A 22482-nucleotide genomic window follows, 5' to 3' on the forward strand; every position below is an offset into this window, starting at 1 on the left:
CCGGGTACTCCGGGTTTCCTCCCACAGTCCAAAGAGATGCAGGTTAGTCTAATTGGCGTTCCCAAATTGCCTGTAGTTAGTGTATGTATGTGTGTGTGCCCTGTGATGGATTGGCACATTGTCCAGTGTGTACCCTGCCTTGTGCCCTAAACCTCCTGGGATAAGCTTCAGGTCCCCGTGACCCTGAATACAGGATAAAGCGGTATAAAAGATGAGTGAGTGAGTGAGTGAGTGAGTGGCCTCCATGGTCCCTTGTTGGACTATAGAGGTTCCTAGATAGATGGATGGATGGATGGAGTATGACTATAGAGAAACATGAAGCCAACAAAAAAGGGTTATTATGTGTAAATTCACTTGGCAACATGTACCAGAACTCTCTCCAACTCTCTATTTATCTATATGTGGAGACCCTTTTGACCCCAATGTAAAACCAAATTGTATAAACCAATCTTTTTTAACTGTCTCCCTGCAAAAATAATACCACCCACTAATAAAACTAAGTTTTATAAATCTGTCGCTAATCTCAACCTAAACCATAGTATAACTCAGAACTCTTTTTGAATGAAAATGCACTTAAGAATTTAACAAAAACCGAGCACACACTGAGTTCTTTAAAATCTGGTTTTAGGGAAGACTTATTTTTTTTTTATTTAGGCTTGTTTCAGGAATGTTGTCGTGTATTTTAAGAAGGTGAATTTAGGAAATCAAATGCGTTTTGGCACAAACGAGCACAATGTCCATTTCTCTTTTTCTGCTTTTCTTTGAACATCATTAACGCATGTGTCATATGTAGCCCATGTTGACTGTATGTGTGTGATTTTTAGCCTATTTTTGTGAAATAGGGCGGGCTTTACACTTGGATTGGAATTGAGATTGTCAATCTGATCTGGCAACCCGGAGTCCAAACCAGCCGTGCGTAATGCAACGCAAGATCACGGAACGGGATGGAGAGAAGAAAAGCAGCAGTGTTTGAATGAGCTCCAGTACACGCACTGATGCTGTAGGTCTGTTACATTGTGTCAGCCTTGTTGCAATAACTTTCCTCACGCACAAAGCGCGTGCGTGCGCATGGATGCTGCGCGTTCTGATTAGACCAGGTTTAGAGTACTAGGGCAGCTTCAGAAGGCTCGCGCGCCCTGGACACGGTTCCTCATCATGCGTGCTCCTGCGGCGCTCGTGTCTCTGCTCGCGCTGTGCGTGATCGCGGCGCGCGGATGCCAGCTTCCCCATGACTGGAGATCGCAGACGGAAGCGTGCCGCGCGGAGCTCGCCGAGATCATCGTTTTCGCCAGGGTGCTCGCTGTGCACGAGGACGCGCATGGAGGCGCGTATAACTACCTGCCGTGGCAGCACGAAGCCGGACTCTTCTTCTCGGCTGAGATCGAGCTGCAGTGCGACCAGGCGTGGGGCAGCATGCTGGAGGTGCCCGCCGGCTCGCGCTTTAACGTCACCGGACTCGGCTACTTTCCATGCTACTCATACAGCGTGGTCGAGAATAACAACTACTACTTTTTCCTGAGGTATGCTCAATGATGCCAGGGTCTAGGCTGGGCACCAAGGGGACTCCAGATAACAAAACATGCCCAAGGCACGCGCGGGTTCACGTGCCCATGTGTAATTCACAGGTCTGGTCCAGAGTATGATGCTCCCAAGATAGATTTCACAAGCTGATTATAAAAGTGTGCTGTCCTGAGTCACACGTTTGTGGATGCCACGAATTAAACTTTTTTCAGTCTCAACTTCTAACATTGGTGCAGAGGTAGCTCAGTGGTTAATTTGATGCACTTCTAATAAGAAGGTCCCAGGTTTGGACCCCGGCATCACCAAATTGCCACTGTTAGGCCCCATGAGCAATGCCCTTGAGTAGAGCATTATGCATTTCAGAAACATTTACATTTAAGCATTTGGTTTCCCATATCCAGAGGTTCTAAAAGTGCTCTGTTTTGTGAGTCACAACTCTACACACATTTGGGGGTGCCACAAATTTAGAAAATTCCTAGACTAAAATTCCATCATTTAAAAAGAGCTCAATGTTTAAGGTGTTGGACTTCGGCACCTTCAACACCATGTTCCCGATGTTGGGCCCTTTTGCAAGGCCCTTAACTGTCAGATGTTTAATGACATAATATGCTCTGGATAAGAGTGTCTGCCAAATGCTGTAAATGTAAAAGTTTAGGTTCTTTGTGTTTTTCCTCATTGTTCCTGTTTACTACAGCATACCGACAGAGAGAATAAGGTTTGGCAAAATTAGGATGTTACGATCATACGCACACACAAAATAATGAGGAGAATATGTGATGTCATCACAGTAGGTCAGTGGTGTCACATGAGGCTACTCGTATACTGATTCTTGGTGGTTAACAATTGGAGGCTTGGAGGTTGTACCTCCACTGTCGAGGGTTTGATTCCCCGCCACGGACCTGTGTACATGGAGTTTGCATGTTTTCCCCGTGCTTGGTGGGTTTTCTTCCAGTGCTCCAGGTTTCTCCCATAAATTGCCTGTAACGTGTGAATAAGCATGTGAGCATGTATGTGTGAGTGCCCTATTGCTGGAGACTTTAATATTGAACAGATTCATTTAATTAGGTATATTAAAGAAAATTCCCAGAATTTCCTAATTTAATTCATGTTTCCTTTACAGAAAATGGTATTTTTCTACTAAAAGTCATTTAAAAAAACATTTTCTTTGGGAAAAAAACAGAAACTAATGGAAAAACACTTACAATGGAAGTCTAATGACAGTTGTTAAAGTGTGAATTAACCTACTTTATTTTTTTGGAATTCCTCTTTTTTTTTAAGGGCAGGGGGTTATGATCATGGTCTTTGGCATAGTTATTGGTAAAAGTATTAATAACTTAAATTGATTGCATGTTGAAAAGACCGATATTTTATGCATAGTTTTGTCTTTTTTCATTGTAAAACCTTTATTGTTGGAATACAACAGTAGTAATTTGAACTTTCTATATTTAATCACATATTTCATTTACCATAGACAATTTAATATATTTTTTCTTTTCACACTACATTTAAAAACAGTGCACATAATATTTCTTTAAGCAAGGTTATGCAGGGCTGAGTACTATTACAGCATGACCTTTTTTTTTTTTTTTTTTGCTTCAAGCACTCAACCCGTAAGGTCAGGAAAAGTTCCAACATTTTTCACTATAGTTGTCTTGACTGTAATGCAAGGTTTCTTAAATCTAGTAACTGGACCCCATTTCCTTGCACAGTTTCAGGTTTTCCCATGTTTCCATCACACCTGATGAGCTATTCATGATGCCCCCTGGCAAGTTGGATCAGGTGTGTTAAGGAAAATTTTAAACACTGCAGTAAGAGAGCCTCAAATGATTGAAGTTAAGAGCCCATGCTCTTTTGTTGAAGAGCAGCAAATATCAGCATTCTTTAGTTTTGTCTGGACAGCATGACGCTTGGTTTGTTTGGAGAAACTGCAGTCCAACAGTGGAGAAGTGACAAGGGGTTAAGCAACTAAACTAAAGCAGCTGTAAGAGTATGACCAGCCAATCTGGTGTTGGAAGAAAGTGAAGAAGAAGAACAAGAATGTTATTTGAATCGTCAGTGATTTTCTTTTTCTCAAATTACTCTATGTGGACCATTTCATAAACAGAGGCATAGAGAGAGAGGGTTCTTGTTCCTGCTTAGTTGCTGCTTGCTTGGGAAACTTTCTGCCTTTAACTTTGTCATCAGTAAATGTCAGTTGGGTCGAGGTCAGGTGACGGATTTGGGCCTTTATGGACATTCCATTTGTTTTCTTTTGGTTGTGTTGTGATATGTTTTAAGCCATTATACCTCTGTACTGTACAGTTTTTCAGCTTTGAGTGAATCTGAGAAGAAAGTTCTGCTCATCCTGCTACTTCTATGGGCAGTCACATCAGCAATAAACATCGCTGACTCAGTTCCATTAGACACGTATGCCAATGCCAATTGTCTCCACCAGGTTTGACAGATAATGTGGTATGCTTTGGATCATGAGTCTTTCTTTTCCTTCCGCATATTAATTTCTTTCAGTAATTCTGATACAAATCAATCTTGTTCTAGAATTAGGAAACTCGGTTCACTACCAAAAAAATGTGTCTAAAATTTGTCTCTGTACACAAACTCCTCCTCAGAAAACGTCCCAGAACGATCCTCACAAAAGCATCATCTTGACAAAAGCATGAGTGCGTCACCCAGCATCAGTTTTGCTGGCACTGCTGTCATCGATCGCGCACATAATAAAAACATTTTGTGCATAGCAAAGTGATGTCCAAGCCTTTGCCGAGAAGTATCATCGTAACAAAATATGGCAAACAGAATGCTGCACCTTATGAACGATAATGCATTGGCTAACACGAAGTGTGCAGCGCAGAAAAAACTGTCTCTCTTTATAGATTTGTTTGTGAAAACGGCCAAGAAACAAAAGGGAAAGAAAAGCCCTGAAGGAGAATTACTCAGTGTTATTATGGAAGAGGATTCTCCTTGCTAACACTAACCTCCTCTCCTCCATTTCTTCACGTCAGCGAGTCTTCCTAAGAAGGGTGCGGTAAAAATACATGTACTGTACATCTCATCTCTCCTGTACATATTTATATTTATATTTAGTGCTGTATTATTTTTGGATAATTAAGAAGCCAGTGCCAAGAGAAAACATAAATTGAGGTTAAGTGAGGGTAAATGTATATTTCTTTCATATTTTAAATTAAGTTAAGCCTTTATTTGTCACACATACATTACTGTACAATAAAAATCTTTCTTCACATATACCAGCATAGGATCAGTCAGCCATGATGCAGAACCCCAGGAGCAGATTGGGTTAAGGGCCTTGCTTAAGGGCCCAACAATGGTAACCTGGTGGAGCTGGGGCTCCAACCACCAACCTTCCGATCAGTACCTCCATGAGCTTTCTTAGCCCTCTGAGCTTACACTGTTACTTTATTTATATGTCTTTTCTAAATGTTTTGATTGTTTTTTTTACAGAAAAATATGATTATAGTGTTGGAAATTATTATATTGGTAATATATTCGGCAAGTTGGAAAAATTTATCTGCGTTCGCATTATTTTCAATGCAATACCAAATTTCACTTTAAGAACTCACCTCTGGAATGGATTACATTGGTAAGCCAAGGTACTACTGTATTTGTATTTTTTCTCTCTTTTTTTAAACAAAGTCTAATCCTGCCTTTCTGTTCTTGAGCATTACCCATAGTTAGCATCTTGAGGTGAATTCTACAATCAAGACTTTACGAATGTAAGGTTGATATACCTACTTTTTCCAGAGTGTGACTTGACTAGAGTTTGTAAAGAAGGTTTTCTGTACCTACTGTATTTAAAAAATGCAGTTCAATCTTCTGTGGCCTCGAAGTCATTTTGGTAAAATGGAGAATTTTTTAAAGAGCTACCAAATGTATATTCAGTATTTGAAATAAAGAACTGTTATCTTATTAATTGGTCATGAAATCATGAGGCAACATGTCACAGCTGGCCATCAATCTGCTTATCAGTCAGTTGTCCATGTACTTTTGAGCATGTGAAAATGAAAGGATTTCCAAAAAATCTTAAAAAAGATCGATTGGATCGTTATTGGTTCTGCGTTTTACAAATGGTTCTAAAAAGAAACAGAGAGAAGCACAGACAGCTGAGTTGAGTGAGCACTGCAGGATGAGGTTTTCATCTCAATCATTGTCACAAGGCTGCCTTGAAGTGTCAGAATGTTTCATATTCAAGAGATGCATATTCAGTAAGGATGTCTTACACCACTGAAACCATTTCTCAAGGTAACTTTTTTTTCTCTGTGAAAGGTTTCTATTAAATCCGATAACCACACCAGCATGATGAGTCAAAGAGGGATATTTGAGTGTCTTTTCGCATGTTTTGTGCTCATTATATGGGACGCAACACTGCTCGATGACTCGATGTATATTAATTTGTAATACTAATTCTAATAAGAGGAGGTCATTAAGGATTGTTTGGCTAGTTAGTGGTTGTGTCCTACTTGTTCGTTAAAAAAAAAAAATCATTCTTTCAAGAAAATAAGGCAAAGAACGTTTGTGTGTTATAGAGTGTATGTAGTGGATTAGAAAACAAAAATCGAAATCTCAATCTAATTATTGTATCAAGTTAAATATTTAGAGATAGGGAAAACAACTACAAGGGGCACTCAAGTCAAAGTGGGACTTGTGATAAAATTTCACGTTTCACGTCAGGGTCCTCCTTGCTTCCCATTTAACGCAATTTGAGATTAAACTCCAGAACCTGAAAGTTATTGGAGCTGATATTCTAAAGCAGAATAAGTAAAAATATAAAAAGACACTTGTGAAATTTACAGGTTCATGTCCACAACCTCTTTGGTTTATTCTCTTCACCTTTTGGCTACCTAGCGAATGTCGGTTGCTAACTGTCGGGCGCCAGCTCTGCCTGTTGTGGTTACTTAGTTCCACCAGTTGCAGATGGATGTTTGTTGGCACTAATGACCACATAACAGCCGTGCTATATGCAGCAGTATATCTCACTTTCCTGTGATATTGCTTAATTAACATTCTCAAGTACAGTATGATGATGAGACTGAAAAGAGTAAAACATTTAATGGTGCAAACGGTTTTAAAAAGGCTGCATGTTGGTGAATGACAATCCCGACTGAAGTGACTTGTCGCCAACTTGCAGAGGAGGCACATCTGTGATCTGGGAACTATACGCACATCATTCATCAACACCACTTGCCCATTACAAGAACTTACCTGGGATTTATTGCCACATTCCCTGTACAGACTTTATTTTGCCATTTCTACATGCACAACTAAAGGAGTTTCCTCTACAATTCTCTGGAGTACTGAGAAAACGTTCTACTTTGATGGTATCCAAGATAAGTGCATTGTTGTAGCAGGGGATTATATATAGAAATAAAGGGAGTTTTTACTCTCAGAAAAGCCTTCTGTTATTCTGCACAATCAAATGTCTCAGTTTGACTTGAACGTCCCATGTATATGCTAAATATTCCTTTGGATATTAATCAAAACGATTGTGATTCACTTGTTGGAAGCAATTTATGTTTTTTACACTGAATGCTTTGTGTATCTTAACAACCAGGCTATTTTAGATGTGTTCAGCATCTTGGATACACTCAGGCACCCAATAATTCAAAGGAAGTGATACTTTTCTCCCACGTGCAGCACTGCCTAGTGTCTCTCTTCATGTCTCTCCTCGTTGCTTTTTATGGCGAACCCAGATTGAAATTACTGAAGTTAATCAGCCGTTTGATTTGACTGTAAAAATGCCAGACGCAGCTTTGCCCGGTGTGCAAAAAAAACAGCTGTATGTGAAACATCCAATTTTTTTCACAACAACAACAAAAAAAAAAACATTAAAATGAAAATCTCAGTCGGCTATATGACTTCAGCTTTTGTAAAAGCCAAGTATTCAGGTCATTAAGGAAATGCTGAGGCATTCTCCAAATGTGCTGCACCATTTGGAATTTCATCCCTAAAGTCTATATTATGGCCCAGTCACAGAGTTTAGCTCAGGTCACCATGTCAGAAGGCATGAAAGGTTCTGAATACATCTACATATGAAAGTAAGGCGTTCTTCCTTAGGCCAACAAAACATCACCTTAGACCTGGTCTCCCACTTGATTTGACAACGGTGGTAATTTTTCTAGAAATTATTAAACTAGAAATTCTGGGTCGAAGCAAAGTTCCTTTCCTGAATATAACCTCTGGATCAATTTAACAGGGATTTCCCTGGATATCATGAAGATAAGGGACATGTTAATGCAGATCCTTACATTATTATAAAGAGTAGTAAAAAGAAAACATCTGTGGCATTCTGGTAAATTTAATAACAGAGTACAAGCAGCTCCTGGCAAGTCTTTATAAAAGGGAAACTTGCATCTAGAGGAAAGAAGAATATAATCTTATGTCATACTTTCCACTATAACGTTTCTGGAGTCCTGAATTGAGCTGAGCAAGTCTTGAATGTGGTGTTCATCTCAATTCTTATTAGTATTACATGGATGTCTTACACACTACTTACGCACCAGTTATTGTGGGCACGATTTTATACGAGTCATGCAGTAGACATTGGTCAGACTTAGAACTGGTAACATCATTGGAGATAATTGGAAAGCATTGTATGATGAGAAAGAAAACAGGTTTTAGTTGATCGCTTGTCTCTCCTGGTGAACAATCTTTACGTCTCCACATCTAAAATTTTCAACCAGTCAGCTTTCATACCTGCATCATTACTGTATGTTTGAGCCATTCCACCACCATCCAACCTAGAGGAAATAACTGCCTTTAAAGAAACAAGCCTGTGCAGGCAGGTTAAGATACCCTGCATTTTCAACACCTTGAAGATAACAAACACTGCACTTGCTTTCTACCTCCATCAAAGGAATTCCAGACCACATCACCTCCGGCAAACCCTATAACCAAGTAAATCCTTGGGGGAAGATGTGGCAAGACGACTGACATCGCAACTGCTTAACTCATTATTTTTTGACAGAATGATGCATGAACCACGTTCTCTGAGCCAAACTCTCCTCCGAGCCAGGTTCTTGTGTTGTTCCTCTTCAAGAAATTCCTCCTCTCTTTATGACGAGCTTGGTCACACAGCTAAATCCCAGGTTAGCACTTGAGTTCTAGGCCAAGATCAACAGTCCAAGGAATGCATATTTTATTGTGACCTCTTAATCGTGCATATCCTAATAACATACTGTAGGAAGACCACAAAGGCACTGTTGATCTTCAGTGTAGTGTAAATAACAAGACAGTCCAGGGGGATGCTTTCATTGCTTTGTTAAACTTAGACCTTATCTGCATTCTTGTACATAGCACACTTTCCAATGGGTTTTAAAAGAAGAGGGCAAGCTCATCGAACTAAAAGAAGGCATTGTTCTTAACATTTCACCTCATGAAGGCAACATCGGCACTGAATCAGTAAACTAGTGTTGAAAGATTTTCATTGCTCGCTCTCTCTCTCTTGAGATCTTCATTTCCTGAAACACTCCAAGCTGCAGTCGACAAAGCCTGCCACCAATCAATCACCAGTCGTGGTCCTCCAGATGGAACCCAAGAGACAGAAAGGGGAGAAAATATACCTCCAAAATGAGACATATGTTCAGGACAGCCAAACACGCAATTCTGCTTCAGGTTGCACATGTTGTAAAGTAGAACTTGCGGATAAAGGGTGCCGCAAAAGTTAAATTGTGGACAGACACTGATTTCTACATGGCCATGACTTCATCTTGGCATTGTCATTGTGGCAGCACAATAAAGTTCACTCTGTTCACACATCTTTTTATAATAACACAAAATTGTAATAAATAGGCTGTTAAGACTTTTAATTTATAAAATATTATTTCCCTTGACTTAAAGAGTAAAACTTACAGAATTTCAAAGTCATGTATCCTGTGATATAGATACAATTCATAAGCGCAACACTAACCATAGATTGATAACTATGTTGTCATATGTCTTTCCCTGGGTTTTTACATTATTAAAAACGACACTAATTCTGTGATTTGTATTACACCTGGCACTGCTGTCAGGGTTTCATTTGCGGAAAACCGATGAACACCTTCTGGTTGAAGAGCACTGCGATGTAATCATGCAATAATACATGGCTGGAAAAAACACCTGAGCACCGTACATTTGTCCTGTCACATATAAAATATCTGTTATATTTTTATAACTTTCCCAAGATGAATAGAAATACATTACGCTTGAATTATTTCATATGCAGTGGATGGAAAAAGTCAAAACCAGTGGATATGCCCTTGTCCTGCTACGCATGGACTTTATTGTATAAATCTAATACCTTGTTTAGACTGCACGTAAGTCTTTAGGACTAATTTTACATTCGGTGATCAGATTGGATTTGATTTTGTTCAGACTGGCAGCCCAAATCCGACATATTGTTGACCTATATGCATTGGTTGCTGTGGTAACGTGGCCATGTCCATCTGAATAACCGTTCTCGTACAGTATACACCGTGATATTTCTCAGATGTTTCCGTACATTTCCTGTAGCTTTCCCTCTTTTTCTGTCCATGCATTATTGTTCTCCATTTCTTCCATCATTCTTCCCCAGGTTTTTTTCTAAACACTCATCCATGTCCATACAGTACCACGTGTTGTGTGGACTTAAACTTGCGTGTCATGTTGTGAGTGATGTAGCAGACAGTTTGAGGAAGGGTTAGAAATCCGTTTTAACCCTGATTTCAAACCACTTCTGGATGTGGTTCAAATAGTACTGTTCAGACTACATAATGACAATCTGGTTTCAGACTGATTCTAATGTGGATGTGCCAAAAATCAGACTTGGCTGGTAGCCTGAACAAGGCCTGACAGTTACAAAGACTATGTTAAGAACATGTCATTCAAAATTCACAAGTTCAAAAGAGATCTTTTGTGTGTGTGTGTGTGTGTGTGTGTGTGTGTGTGTGTGTGTGTGTAAGTGTGAGTAAACTAAAAAAAAAAAAAAAAAAAAGCCCTAACCTAAGCTTGCAGCTGGATTAAGTTTGACAGGACAAATCTCAGAAGTCAAACCATCAAAAAAATCAAGAATCCAGAGAGGCACAGCATAGAAACTTAATCGACTCAGCATGGATTCTTTGCTAAACAACATTTAACCTGGCAGGACCTTCAAACAAAGAGTGCAATTTTTTGTTTCCCTTATACCAGGGTGAAAGGTCATTGGAAGTGATGATTGAAAGTTTTAAGGGAGTTTTGAGGCCACGTCTGGCGTAATCTCCACGGAAGCTGTAAAGACTCCCTTTACTAGCACATACCTGACACGACTGGTTTGAAACTAGCATTAATGGGGTTAGGTTTGTGAAACTCTGGAAACTTGTGGTACAGGGAAAAAAGGGTGGAAGTAAATAATAATATTTGTCACGCAACACATTTTGTCATCATGTTTCACAACATATGCAATGCAGATGGTGGATACGCTAAGCTGCAGAGCAAAAAACCAGTTCAGTGTCGTCTTATCCAAACAATAAATGCATCCAAACCCCTTCAGCAACCCAGCTTTCTCTTCTAATAAACATATGTTTACTGAATACTTACCATTCACAAAGACACACTGAACATCACAAATTGAAGAATTAAGTTGTTTAAACAACATTAAGAAACATTAGACTTGGAGCCTTCTTTGGCTCACAATGTCCTGTAACTTTTCTCTTTTTTTTTTCTTTTTTGTGAAGCACATGTGAGAATTCTTAAAGCCCTTTCCACGTGTCTTTATTCAAAGTAAATCAATAGTGCATGCTCTTACACATATTTGCATGTTAAGACTGGGCGCAAGTTTTAAACCTGGGCATCATTTTGATTTGTCACACATCATAGCTAAGTTTTATGAAGCTTCTCAGTTACTTTTGGATGAAAGAAAAGCTATACAAAAAGTCTTTTAAAAAAACATTGCTTGCTTCTGATTGGTCAGAAACTTGGACGGAGGTTCTGGCTGCAGAGTTTATGTTAAGTTCTTCCTGTCTGACCGCGCTTGGCTTTTAAGTGACAAAAAACGGGGTACATTTAATTAATCGTTAAACTTTATAAAGGTTTAAAATTAAAAAACAAAATTGGGGAAAATTTTAACACCAAATCAGGATATTAAAAATAAAAATGGGGTACTTCTAGAATGACAGTTTTAATAAAAATTGGCACCTCGGTACAGTAGAGTACCATGATAATATCTTACCAGGAGGTGACTTGATTTACCATCCTTGTGCTCCGGCTTCCTCGGGATACTCCAGGCGATTTTAAACAGGATAAGCTGTATGTCTAATGAATGGATGAATGAGTTTAGAATTGACCCACCCAGAAACCTGCATGATTTAGGTTTACTTGGCTAAAGACCAAACTGTATATAAACACAAATTTGTTCAGGATTCAACTTGAGCTTTTGCCAAGCAAACTATGGATTACTGACTTTAAGCTATAACATAACCCTAGAGCTTTTGATGCTCATCCAGAGCTTAGACAGATTCCGGATGCATGAGCTGCAGGCTTTGAGACTGCAAAAAAAAAAAAAAAAAAGAAGAAAAAACAACATTTCTAGCAAATCCTTACATAGACTTACTTTGTCACACGTAATCGAAGCGGACTGGAAGTTTATCTTTTGGACTGCATTGTATTTTACAGCTGATTTATGAATAGACTATGCATGACTGCTTCTTCTACAGAACAAAAAGAAATGGATTTTTCTGAAAATATTTCAAAAACACAAATGATATTGATACCGAACAGCACAATTAGATTTCGCATTATGCTTACGTTTTCTCAGCTGGGGTAAGATGTCATCTGCCAAGGACAAAGTAGGACAGATCAAATTAAATTATAGCAAAAACACATCAGACGTTTTTTTTTTTTTTTTCCCACAAGTAAGCAAACTTTATCATATTTATACAGAGCTTATCCATTAATACCTTACTCTCCATCATAACTCAAGCTAATATGTTTGTGGTTCTCCGATATTAGCAAATGATCCGAATAGTAAAACCATATGTTTGATTGTTTCCTTTTTTAGTTCATTTTTTTAATGATTGAGCTGTCATGCTTGTCATCAGACAGCGCTCACATGCACACACATAGACACAGACGAATACAGGACCTGCATGGCCGCCTGCCAAAGCTCACAGGAAGAACAGAGAGAGTCAGACCTTAATCGAGGGAAAAGTAAAGAAAGCTTCTCATTTTTTCTATCGTGTGCCAATGTAACCATGGTTTTGGAATTAATATTTATCCAGCCACTTTAAGGACTCTGATAACAGACGTTCCTTATTTCCCTGATGCTGAGAAAGTCGTCCTGGGTGTGCGTGCGAAAGTGTTCCTCTACAAAAGACAGCTTGGGACCTTATTGGAATTAATACGCAGCTATCTGAAAAGAGATCCAAAAAAGACAAAAGGAACTGCGTGTGCATCTTTGAATGAGAATCTATAACCTGATTGACTTTGTTAAACAGTGTAAAAACAAAAACAATTTAATGGACGCACATGAGGTACCTGATAAGCTCCATATATGAGAGAGTCACGAAATCAGTTGCCATGGAGACAGAACACACACTGTGTTTACAATGTAGATATTCTTTGATTTCTGCCATTTTTATGTAACTTTCTTTCTTTTTTTTTACCTAAGGATGGATGAAAACTACAACATCATCCCTCACGGAGTGAACTTCCAGGACCCCATTTTCCCTGACACACCGGAAAACCACCGCATGTTCGCCAGCCTCTTCCAGTTCTCCAACTGCACAGCTGGGACACAGGTCCACACGTACACCCCAGAGTGGGAGGCGCAGGAGGACAGCCGGGTAAGCCCTTGTCAAACAATCAAGCCCGCAATTACGAGTAGGAATAGCATCAGAGAACAAAGGCTATAATAAAACCCACATGCATGTTTACCTTCAACACACTGGATCTGTAATCTAGTCTCTCTAATCATTTAAATGATCTCCTGTCATTTATAAAAACTGAGTCCATGTAATTTAAAGACGGAATTGCCTACTCTTATCCTACACTGAGTTACTCTTAGGAAGTAAAACACTTTTACATAACCTGATGTCTGAAACTTTGCTATTTTATCATGCTTATTATGATTTCGGATAATAACATTTCATACTCAAATGGAAATAAGGCTAATTAATTACATTTGGAATCTGTGCTGTCATATCATCATCATCGAACCCACTTACACACACTGTACAGACAACAGTGTTAATTAAAAAAAACATAATTATATAATTTGCTTATTACCAAAAACATTAATAAGCAACGACTTCCCTATAATTGCTAGCGCGGACAGAGAGCATGTGAGTGAGGAGACGACACCCAGCCTAATGTTTAAAATGGTCAAAATGTTACCATATGAAATATTTCATTTTTTTTTTTGTTATTGCAAGTGCACCAAATCCCATCTCTTTCAGCACTTTCCCATTGACATGCTCTAGTTGATTCATGTCAGCATGTCTGATTATGACCAATGCAGCAAATACATTTTTACCTTCTTCTGTACGTCTCATTAAAAGCATGAAAAGGCTGAATCGCTAAAACATGTTGCTGATCAGATTCCCGATAAGACTGCATTTTTAAGACAAAGTTTCAATACCTGACCAGCATGTGCCTGAGCTTGTGTTTGAAAGCAAAACAAGATCAAAGCAATTATTATATATTTTTTTTACTTATTTTTGAAAATTATTAACAACGAGCACACTAAAACATAATATTTTAGTTGAAAATCACTACATATTCTTCATTAAGAAGCTTTTGAACTATAACTGGCAGCGGATTTGTTGCAGTTGGGAGCCAGGTGGTGATACAGCCATTTGCAAAATAATGCAGTCTTTACAATAAAATAACCAAAATACTTTTGATGTAAATAAAGTATTGCCACTTTTGTACTTTTTAACAGCCTTGTGACCTGAAGAAACAGTGCACAAAATTGTGTGTTGTGGTTTTTTGGTACTTTTTCTCAAAAATGTAAAAATGGAGATCTATATACATGGGATAAGGAACGGCAGGCTGTGGGTTGTGGATGACTAACAAAACCAGGACAGGGTGGAACTCAAGTGTCTGAATTTGTCTAATGATCACGCCTGTGGCTTTTGCTTACAGAGAGATATCATATGGCGGTTGTATTGTACTGTATGTTGATCCTCTTAGTCTTAAAATAGCTTTGTATTTAACGTGACCATTCTGTAAACCTTAGAGACAAAAACAAAACTTACAGTTGAACACACGGTGTTCAGGGTGTTTGTAGCCTTGATCAGTCAAGCTGCCATACTTTTATTGGTTTTTCATCTCTTTTAGAAATATGTGGCTGTCATCAATCATATTTATGTACACTACCGCTTGAAAGTTTGGGATCACTTAAAAATTCTAACATTTCACCAAGGAAACACACACGAAATTAGAAAATATAGCAAAAGAACAAGACATTCTGACATTGTCAGAGTTAGAAATAATGATTTTGATGGAAATGATGAATGTGTTCTTCAATGTTTGCCTCCATCAATAAACAAGGACCTTTTGCAGCAATTACAGCCTGGCGGAAGCATTTTCCACAAGATGGATTGGCTTGATGGAGTTTTTCTCCAAACTATACAGACAAGCTGCTCCCACAACAGCTAGATAGGGTTCAGACCTGGAGACCAGTGATGGGTCGTTCATGAACGTTTTTTTTTTTTTTTTTTTGAATGAGTCTTTAATATGACCCAGAAGAACAAGTAGTCTCTAAGAGTGATTAGTTTATTTTCTACTGAGCGCTCGTGCAAAAAGCATCGCAAAACCTCTGTAGGTTATGTACAGAAAACAGAAATGAGTAGTTACCTTTGAGTCTTCTAGTCCGAATCGCCTATTCTTTTGTCACGTGACTCCCATAAACGCTATGCAGTGCAAAACTGTAGATTTGAATCTGTAAGAACGAATAACTTTTGTTTAGAAGACTCATGAGAAGAACCGTTTGATTCTGTTTTCTGTGTAAAGCACTGCATAGCGTCTATGAGAATCACGTGACAAAAGAACAAACGACTCTGACCAGAAGATATGAGAGATGAGCTGCTTATTCTGTTTATCATAATATGTCCATAGCTGCATTGTAATATTTTTATTACTGGAACTATAGCCAAAATTTGCGTATAGATGTGTTGGTGTCTGTTTATTGAAAATGTAACATTTTATTTTATTTCCGATCAAAAGAATGAAATGATCTAAATGACTCAAGTCTCATAAAAGATTCATTCATTTCGATGAACGAGATTCAAAGAACCAAGTCACTAGACTGGAGACTGTGCTGGCTGTTTTATAAGCATCTGATTTTTTTTTAATTTTTTTTGTGAAATGGAAAAAATTGTGAATTTCATGAAGGTGATTTTCTTTGGAAAACATAGCCATTTGCAAGTGATCCCAAACTTTTGAAAGGTAGTATAAATTAAAACCTTATAATATTAAAAACCTTAATCACATTGGTTCTTGTTGTTGCTGTGAAGATAATTACACATACTGATATAATTTGTAGCAACAGTTTGCTATGTCAACACCCACATTTCAATTCCCATCCTTCTGTCCTGTGTTTTTTTTTTTCCACAAATTAATAAATCATAGTGTTCCTTCCAATAACCTTGGGATTTCTTTGCTATGAAGCTGGTTTCAATCTGGTCCTGAACTCTTGTGAAAGCTTTCTGTCATGGCAAAGCAATGAGAGCGGATTAGGTTACGATAATGAGTTGGACTTGGTTTGGATCAGTGATCATATGAAAGGATGGAGAAAAGCAAGCACCATTTTGCTTTCATCTGTGTTTTGCGCTCATACTTTTGCTAATGTCAAAACCAAGTTTTGTAAAAGGTTATATATGTCCTTTGTCTCTTTAATTGATAATGATAATGAAGAAATTTGAAAATATTTGCTACTTTTACTTTTTTTTGGTGTTTCCATGGTTCATTCAGTCTGTGAAATAGCAGGGAGAGGACATACGCCTAGAGAAATGTCCATCACCAGGGCGTATAGCTTCCTTTTTAAAAATATATCTTTTTTAAATGTTTGCATGCCTGTAAGACAAGTTGTCATGACGGTTGGTGAACAGATTGAGTGCACAGCACCAAAGCATGGCACGCATAATTACCCGGCTGTGTTTGGACAGACAAGGCCTTGTTTCAAGTGCAGTGGACAGTGTCCATATAATCAATATGAGGGGAAGGTGATTCGCCACTGCTTCACTGATATACACATACAGTATTTATCTGGTGCAGCTGTCTATCGTCTTCTATACTTTTATTATTGTACAGTGTTGTTGTGTAGTCTGGTCATACCACACTTTACCCCCACTAGACACACTGCACACTCCAGTTTTTCATCCACGTACATATGGTTCACATTTATCCAAGTCACATATTTATATTATAATTCTCCAGATTTACATCATAGCTACACAAGAACCCAGATGGTTGCAATACAGAAAGAGCCATGTAGGAAATCTCAGATTATACGAATGACCACTGCATCGTGTAAAAGTAAATATAAAGTTCGGCTAGATTTACAATCTATTAAACAGTTGCATGTAAAAGGCCATCATTTATGCTAGTCATCTGCATATGATGTCATAAAAGCTTCCATTTAACAATATAATGTTTAACAGCCTCTATTATTTACTAGAAACATTCTGATCTAGCACAGTAAACGTAATTTGATAATGTGATCTTTATACCTACCACAGTTGATCTACCACGCTGGTTGTTTATTACTATATTCCACAGATCACATTCTGATCTACAGTACTAAGGTGATGTGGTCGTCTAGTAAGTAACTGACATACCCTGATCTACCACTGTGACATGATCTGCTGATATGCTAATGTGATCAACATATCATTATTACACTGTATAGAGATCAAACGATATAACCTAACACAGTGATGTGATCTATGAATGTGGACTGTGCGATTTTGAGCTACTTCACTGATGTGATCTTCCAGTGTGATCTACATGTTCTTACCTATGACAGTAAAGGATTATACTAATATTATCTACACATCCTGATCTACAATGTATTTATGATCAATGGCTCGGTTATGTGAGCTAGTAATGTCATCTACAGATTCTAATCTAAATGAGTGATCTACTGTACACATCTACTGTACCACAGCTATGTGATCTACTAATTTGAGTTACATATTTGGATCTGGGACAGTGATTTGATGTGATCTACCTTGCTGAGTTGATCTGCACAGTCTATTGCAATGATTAGGCAGAATGATGTGATCTACCAGTGTGATCTACACATTCTGATCTACCACTATAATGTATTCCACTAATGTTAACCTGACCTACAGCCTTATTGCGATCATCATCTGAGCAACCATAATGATGTGATCTGCCAATGTGATCTACATATCATGCAGAGTAATGTAATCTACTAATATGACTTACATATTCTGATCTGGCACAATGACTTGGGATCAAATAATGTGATCTGTCACATTGGTTTGATTCTTGAATTTGATCTAATACAGTGATCTACAATCTACAAACCCTCTTGTCTAGTGTAGATCACACATATCTAGAGATATGATCTACTACTGCTATTTACAGATCTACCACAGCTAAATGATCTACTAATGTGCGTTACACAATGTAATTTGGGACAGTGATTTGATGTGATCTACCATGGTGAGATCTTCATGCACTGATGTACTACAGTAATGTGATCTACAAATGCGCTCTGCATATTCTGATCTACCATTGTGGTGTGATCTACTGATGGTATAACACTTTATGATAATTGGTGTTAATGTAATATACAAATGTAATCTGCTTAATCTAATCCACCACAGTGATCTGTTCTACTAATATAATCTACACACATCAGATCTGCTGCAGTGATCTGCTCATCAGTTACAGTGATTATTAAGCCTACAAATATTTATGATTTGTTACAGAATTTTTCCTATAACATACATATTTAGTAATTTGAACCTAACAGCACTGGGCTGCTTTTAACCGATTTCCCCAGACTATTATAAATACAGTGTACGTTTAAAAGGTCAAAGAAAGTAGCACTGTGTTACTACTTAAGCTATAATTATCGTATTATAATATTTACCAAAAAAATAAAATCCTAAATACTTGTCCTTCCGCACGTACCTAAAACAAACCATAGTTTTTAAAAGCATTCATTTCGGGCTGTGAGACGGTTTGGAAAAATGTGTGTAGATGCTGTGCTTTCCCTGAAGTATGGAACATTCCATAGCCACAGACGATTAGACGAAGCTGCCATAGTTGTGGTCAAGTCGGTTATCAAAACCAGCAGTGGCTTTCACTCACTCAAGCAAAGGCTGTTCATAATTAGAGACAGATACATATAAATTAGGAGAGCATGCTGGCTTCATCAAGGTTTTCCTACAATACCACAATTCCCATGCTAGTTTAGTTAAACATAGGAATACCGTCAGTAGTTATTCGGTAAACCTTTTATGAACTGTTGTTCTTGAGGTGCTCTTTTTAAATGATCTCGATACCTAGAGATACAAACACAGCAATACAAATTGATACTTCTAGATTACATTTCTGTTGGAACTACAGTATGATGTAACGAAGCTGCGGGAGATGTGGATTGCAAATAATTGAATAGAACATAATAAAATAATGGCATTTATTAAAAACAGAGAATAAAAAAGATTTCATACTATCGAGTAACCACATAACAGAAACTCAACCTTTTCTTTTAATTTAATATGCATGAATATCGGCCAGGCAAAATGAACTGTCGTAAAAGTTTTATCCTGGATACTACAAACAAAAAAGGGCTTTAACTGAATCCAGTTCCATCCAAAGCTGATTCTCATCCAGAACAGATTAACTGAAAAAGGGTGAAGAAATAAACAGCAGATTTTATTGACTTATTGCTGCATATATTATTATACTGCTGAGTGTTTTATTCTGATTGGTCAGAAGGTGTTGATAAATTTCTTTGCATGGCTCAAACAGTTTTCAAGCTTTTTTGGAATAAGTCGTCTGGGTCACAGTTAACAATTACGAGTTTAAACTGTTAAAAAATAATAAGGTTTCCAACATGGAAAAAATAATTTGTACTTTGTAGTTTCACTGTAAAACATGAAAAGATTTATTTTCTCTCACTTATCGTCTATACCGCTTTATCCTGTGTACAGGGCCTTAGGCGGCATGGAGCCTATGCCAGGAGACACAAGGGCACAAGGCAGGGCACAAGGCAGGGCACACACATACACACACTCATGTCAATTTCAATTAGACTAATCCTTAGGTCTTAGTGAGAGGAAACTAAAGTACCTAGAGGAAACCCACCAATAAACATGCAAACTTCATGCACACAGACTCTGAACCCAGACTCGAACCTGAAACCTGAAGGTGCAAGGCGACAGTGCTAACCACTAGGCCACTGTGCCGCCGTTTTATTCTTATTATTACCTTCTGATTAAGTCTTATAAACTTTAAAAGATAGGCAAAAGAGAAACTTTTTAATCCCTTAATAAATAAACTTTTGCATCTTTGTCTATCCAATTTTTTTTTAACAACTCACATGAACCTATTCTGTTTTTTATTTTGTATTTTAACCTTACTGTTTTTATGCATTTTTATATCCCAGTTTACATTCTCTGAATGCCTTTATTATTTTATTACATCCTGTTTACATCTACTCTCCTTTCTATCCTATCCACAGCTCCTGTGCTCCACAGTGCAGAAAGCTTTCTTCGAGGAAGAGGAGAAGGTTAAAACACTTTCGCAGAAGGTTAAAGTCCTCGAGAAAGCCAACAACCACCTGAGGGACAAAGTGAAGAACCTGAAACGCTTGCTGAGGCTGGCCAAACGGGAGACCAAGGATCAGACGGGGCTTCTCAAACAGCTTCACGAGCCTGAACCAGAGCTCCCACATCCACAGCAAGATACCACTCAGGTCCAAAAACCTGTTAACAGGAAGATCCTGCCTAGGAAGCTTAAAACTTAGGAAATTGAGTCTAATTGCTTCCAAACTTGGAAAGTAATGCCAGGGAGTGAAACTGGCTACACAGCTGTAGGTCTGCGTGAATATACATTTATCATAGAATAGAAAGAAAATTGGGGTAACATGGAAAGTAATGTATGTATGTACGCTTCATCTCAGGATTAAAAGAAAAAGGGAAATGATCCAGAGAGTATGCATATACTGTATGCACTTCATGGGAAGCAATGCTAAGTAATAAGATGAATATTTACTAACCGTTAACCATTTTTATCCATGTTCACATAGAAGACATAATACAAACTTTCATAGTGTTAGGCATTTGCAGATTATATCATGGTCGAATGCGGTCAGCACTTAGTCACATGGTGTCAGGAAACAGTTTAACATTCACTCGTGTTCAAATGTATAATGTGTGACGTTTGGAAAAGTTGCCAAAGTCTACTCCTTCCTTTGAACTTATGAGGCTTCCCTTACATACCTCTATTTCAAATCTGGAAACAGCCATTTGGAAACAGTCATCAGACTGATACTATACCTTCTAGTTGTCCGTCAAAGAATGTTTCACCATGTTTGACCGTTTAAGGCTTTAAAGACAACTATTTTTGTATATTCTCGAAACATGATGCACTTGACATCTCTGGAATGTTACACTACACTCTTTCCAAATGTCTTTCAACAGTTCTTTTATGATTCCAATCTGTATAGTGTTTCTTTTTCTTGTTCTTTTTTTTTTTAATACAACCAGGGTGCTGAGCACTCCATAAACAGAACCACTACTCAATATGGCTTATAAGTAAAAAAAAGGCCACGTGTTCAGTATTTAGTGAACTGATTTTATTATGTTATGTTTGAACAGTCTGTTATGTTAAGGTCAGCGATTTTATATATATAAAAAAAAGTAAGCAATATTGTTTTACACGTATTTTTTACATTTTCATAAGTTTTTCTGTATGCTATTGAAATGAAATAAACTTTCACTTTTACTTAACTGTTTCATATAGAGTTTTTATGCATTTTTAAACATGGAAAATTAACTGTAACCAAAAAATATAATGATGAATCATTTGTAAATACACAAAATCAGATTTCTTGTTATCAGCACAACCTGTACATCTATACACTGTATATAATCTACAGTCGTGTTGAAAATTTGGTATCCTTTCTTTTATTCTAGATTTTTTGTGTAAAAAACAATAAAAATCAGTTGAAAGTATTATTTTAGTATTATGCAAATACAGCCCCAGCTGAACAAAAACATAAAACTTTTTTTTTTTTTTTTTTTTTTTTTTTACTGTGCCATTATTTATTTAACAAAAATGGAAAAATAAAACATGGGCAATACGAATAACGTCAGTAAATCAATGACCTCATGAATCAATAACTTGTAGATCCACCCTTAGCAGCAATAACATGAAGTAATTATTTCCTTATGACTTTCTCAGGCTTTAACATCATTGCAGAGTAATTTTGGCCCATTCTTCTTTAAAACATTGCTTATGTATTTATGCATATGTATGCACTCACTTATGCACAGTTTGCTTAAGTCCCACCACAGCATTTCAGTTTGGTTGAGGTCTAGACTTTGACAAGGCCATTCAAAAACCTTTGTTTGGTCTGCTTTGTATCTTTGACCTGTTTCATGGCCCAATTTTGACTAAGGTTTAGTTGTTGGACAGATGGCCTCTAGAATGCACTGGTATACAGAGGAGTTCCTGGTCAGCAGCAAGGTGCCCAGATCCTGTGGCTGCTAAAGAAGCCCAAATCATCACTTCTTCACCGCCTTGCTTGACAGTGGGTATGAGGTGTTTCCGCTAAAATGCTATTTGATTTTTGCCAAAAATGGAGCTGGGAATTGAAGCCAGACAACTTCACTTTGGTCTCTTCTGTCCAGGAGTCTTAATCGTGCTTTTAATGTTGTTTTTATGTTGTTTAAGAGGTTTTTATGTTTTTATGTTGTTTAAGAGGTTTCTGGTCGACCTTTCAAACAAACCTTACTTGTTCAGTCTTCTTCTAATTGT

General features: G+C 37.7%; 1 protein-coding gene across 1 annotated transcript; it reads left to right on the forward strand.

Annotated features, from left to right (window-relative positions):
• Nucleotides 1-902: 902 nt before the first annotated feature.
• On the forward strand, nucleotides 903-21452 carry ccdc3b (coiled-coil domain containing 3b). The gene is made up of 3 exons (XM_053483532.1): nucleotides 903-1520; nucleotides 13130-13304; nucleotides 20183-21452. The coding sequence occupies exons 1-3, from the start codon at nucleotides 1156-1158 to the stop codon at nucleotides 20465-20467; spliced, it is 825 nt and encodes a 274-aa protein (XP_053339507.1). The 5' UTR covers nucleotides 903-1155; the 3' UTR covers nucleotides 20468-21452.
• Nucleotides 21453-22482: the final 1030 nt, after the last annotated feature.

The sequence above is a fragment of the Clarias gariepinus genome, chromosome 23 (assembly GCF_024256425.1).
Source record: "Clarias gariepinus isolate MV-2021 ecotype Netherlands chromosome 23, CGAR_prim_01v2, whole genome shotgun sequence".
In the NCBI taxonomy this organism is placed as follows: Eukaryota; Metazoa; Chordata; class Actinopteri; order Siluriformes; family Clariidae; genus Clarias; species Clarias gariepinus.

Excerpts from the sequence above, each read along its gene's own strand:
- ccdc3b (XM_053483532.1), top strand. The coding sequence starts at position 1,156 with ATGCGTGCTCCTGCGGCGCTCGTGTCTCTGCTCGCGCTGTGCGTGATC. Across the intron at positions 1,521-13,129 it reads AACTACTACTTTTTCCTGAG|GATGGATGAAAACTACAACA; the intron begins GTATGCTCAATG and ends TTTTTACCTAAG. Across the intron at positions 13,305-20,182 it reads AGGCGCAGGAGGACAGCCGG|CTCCTGTGCTCCACAGTGCA; the intron begins GTAAGCCCTTGT and ends TCCTATCCACAG.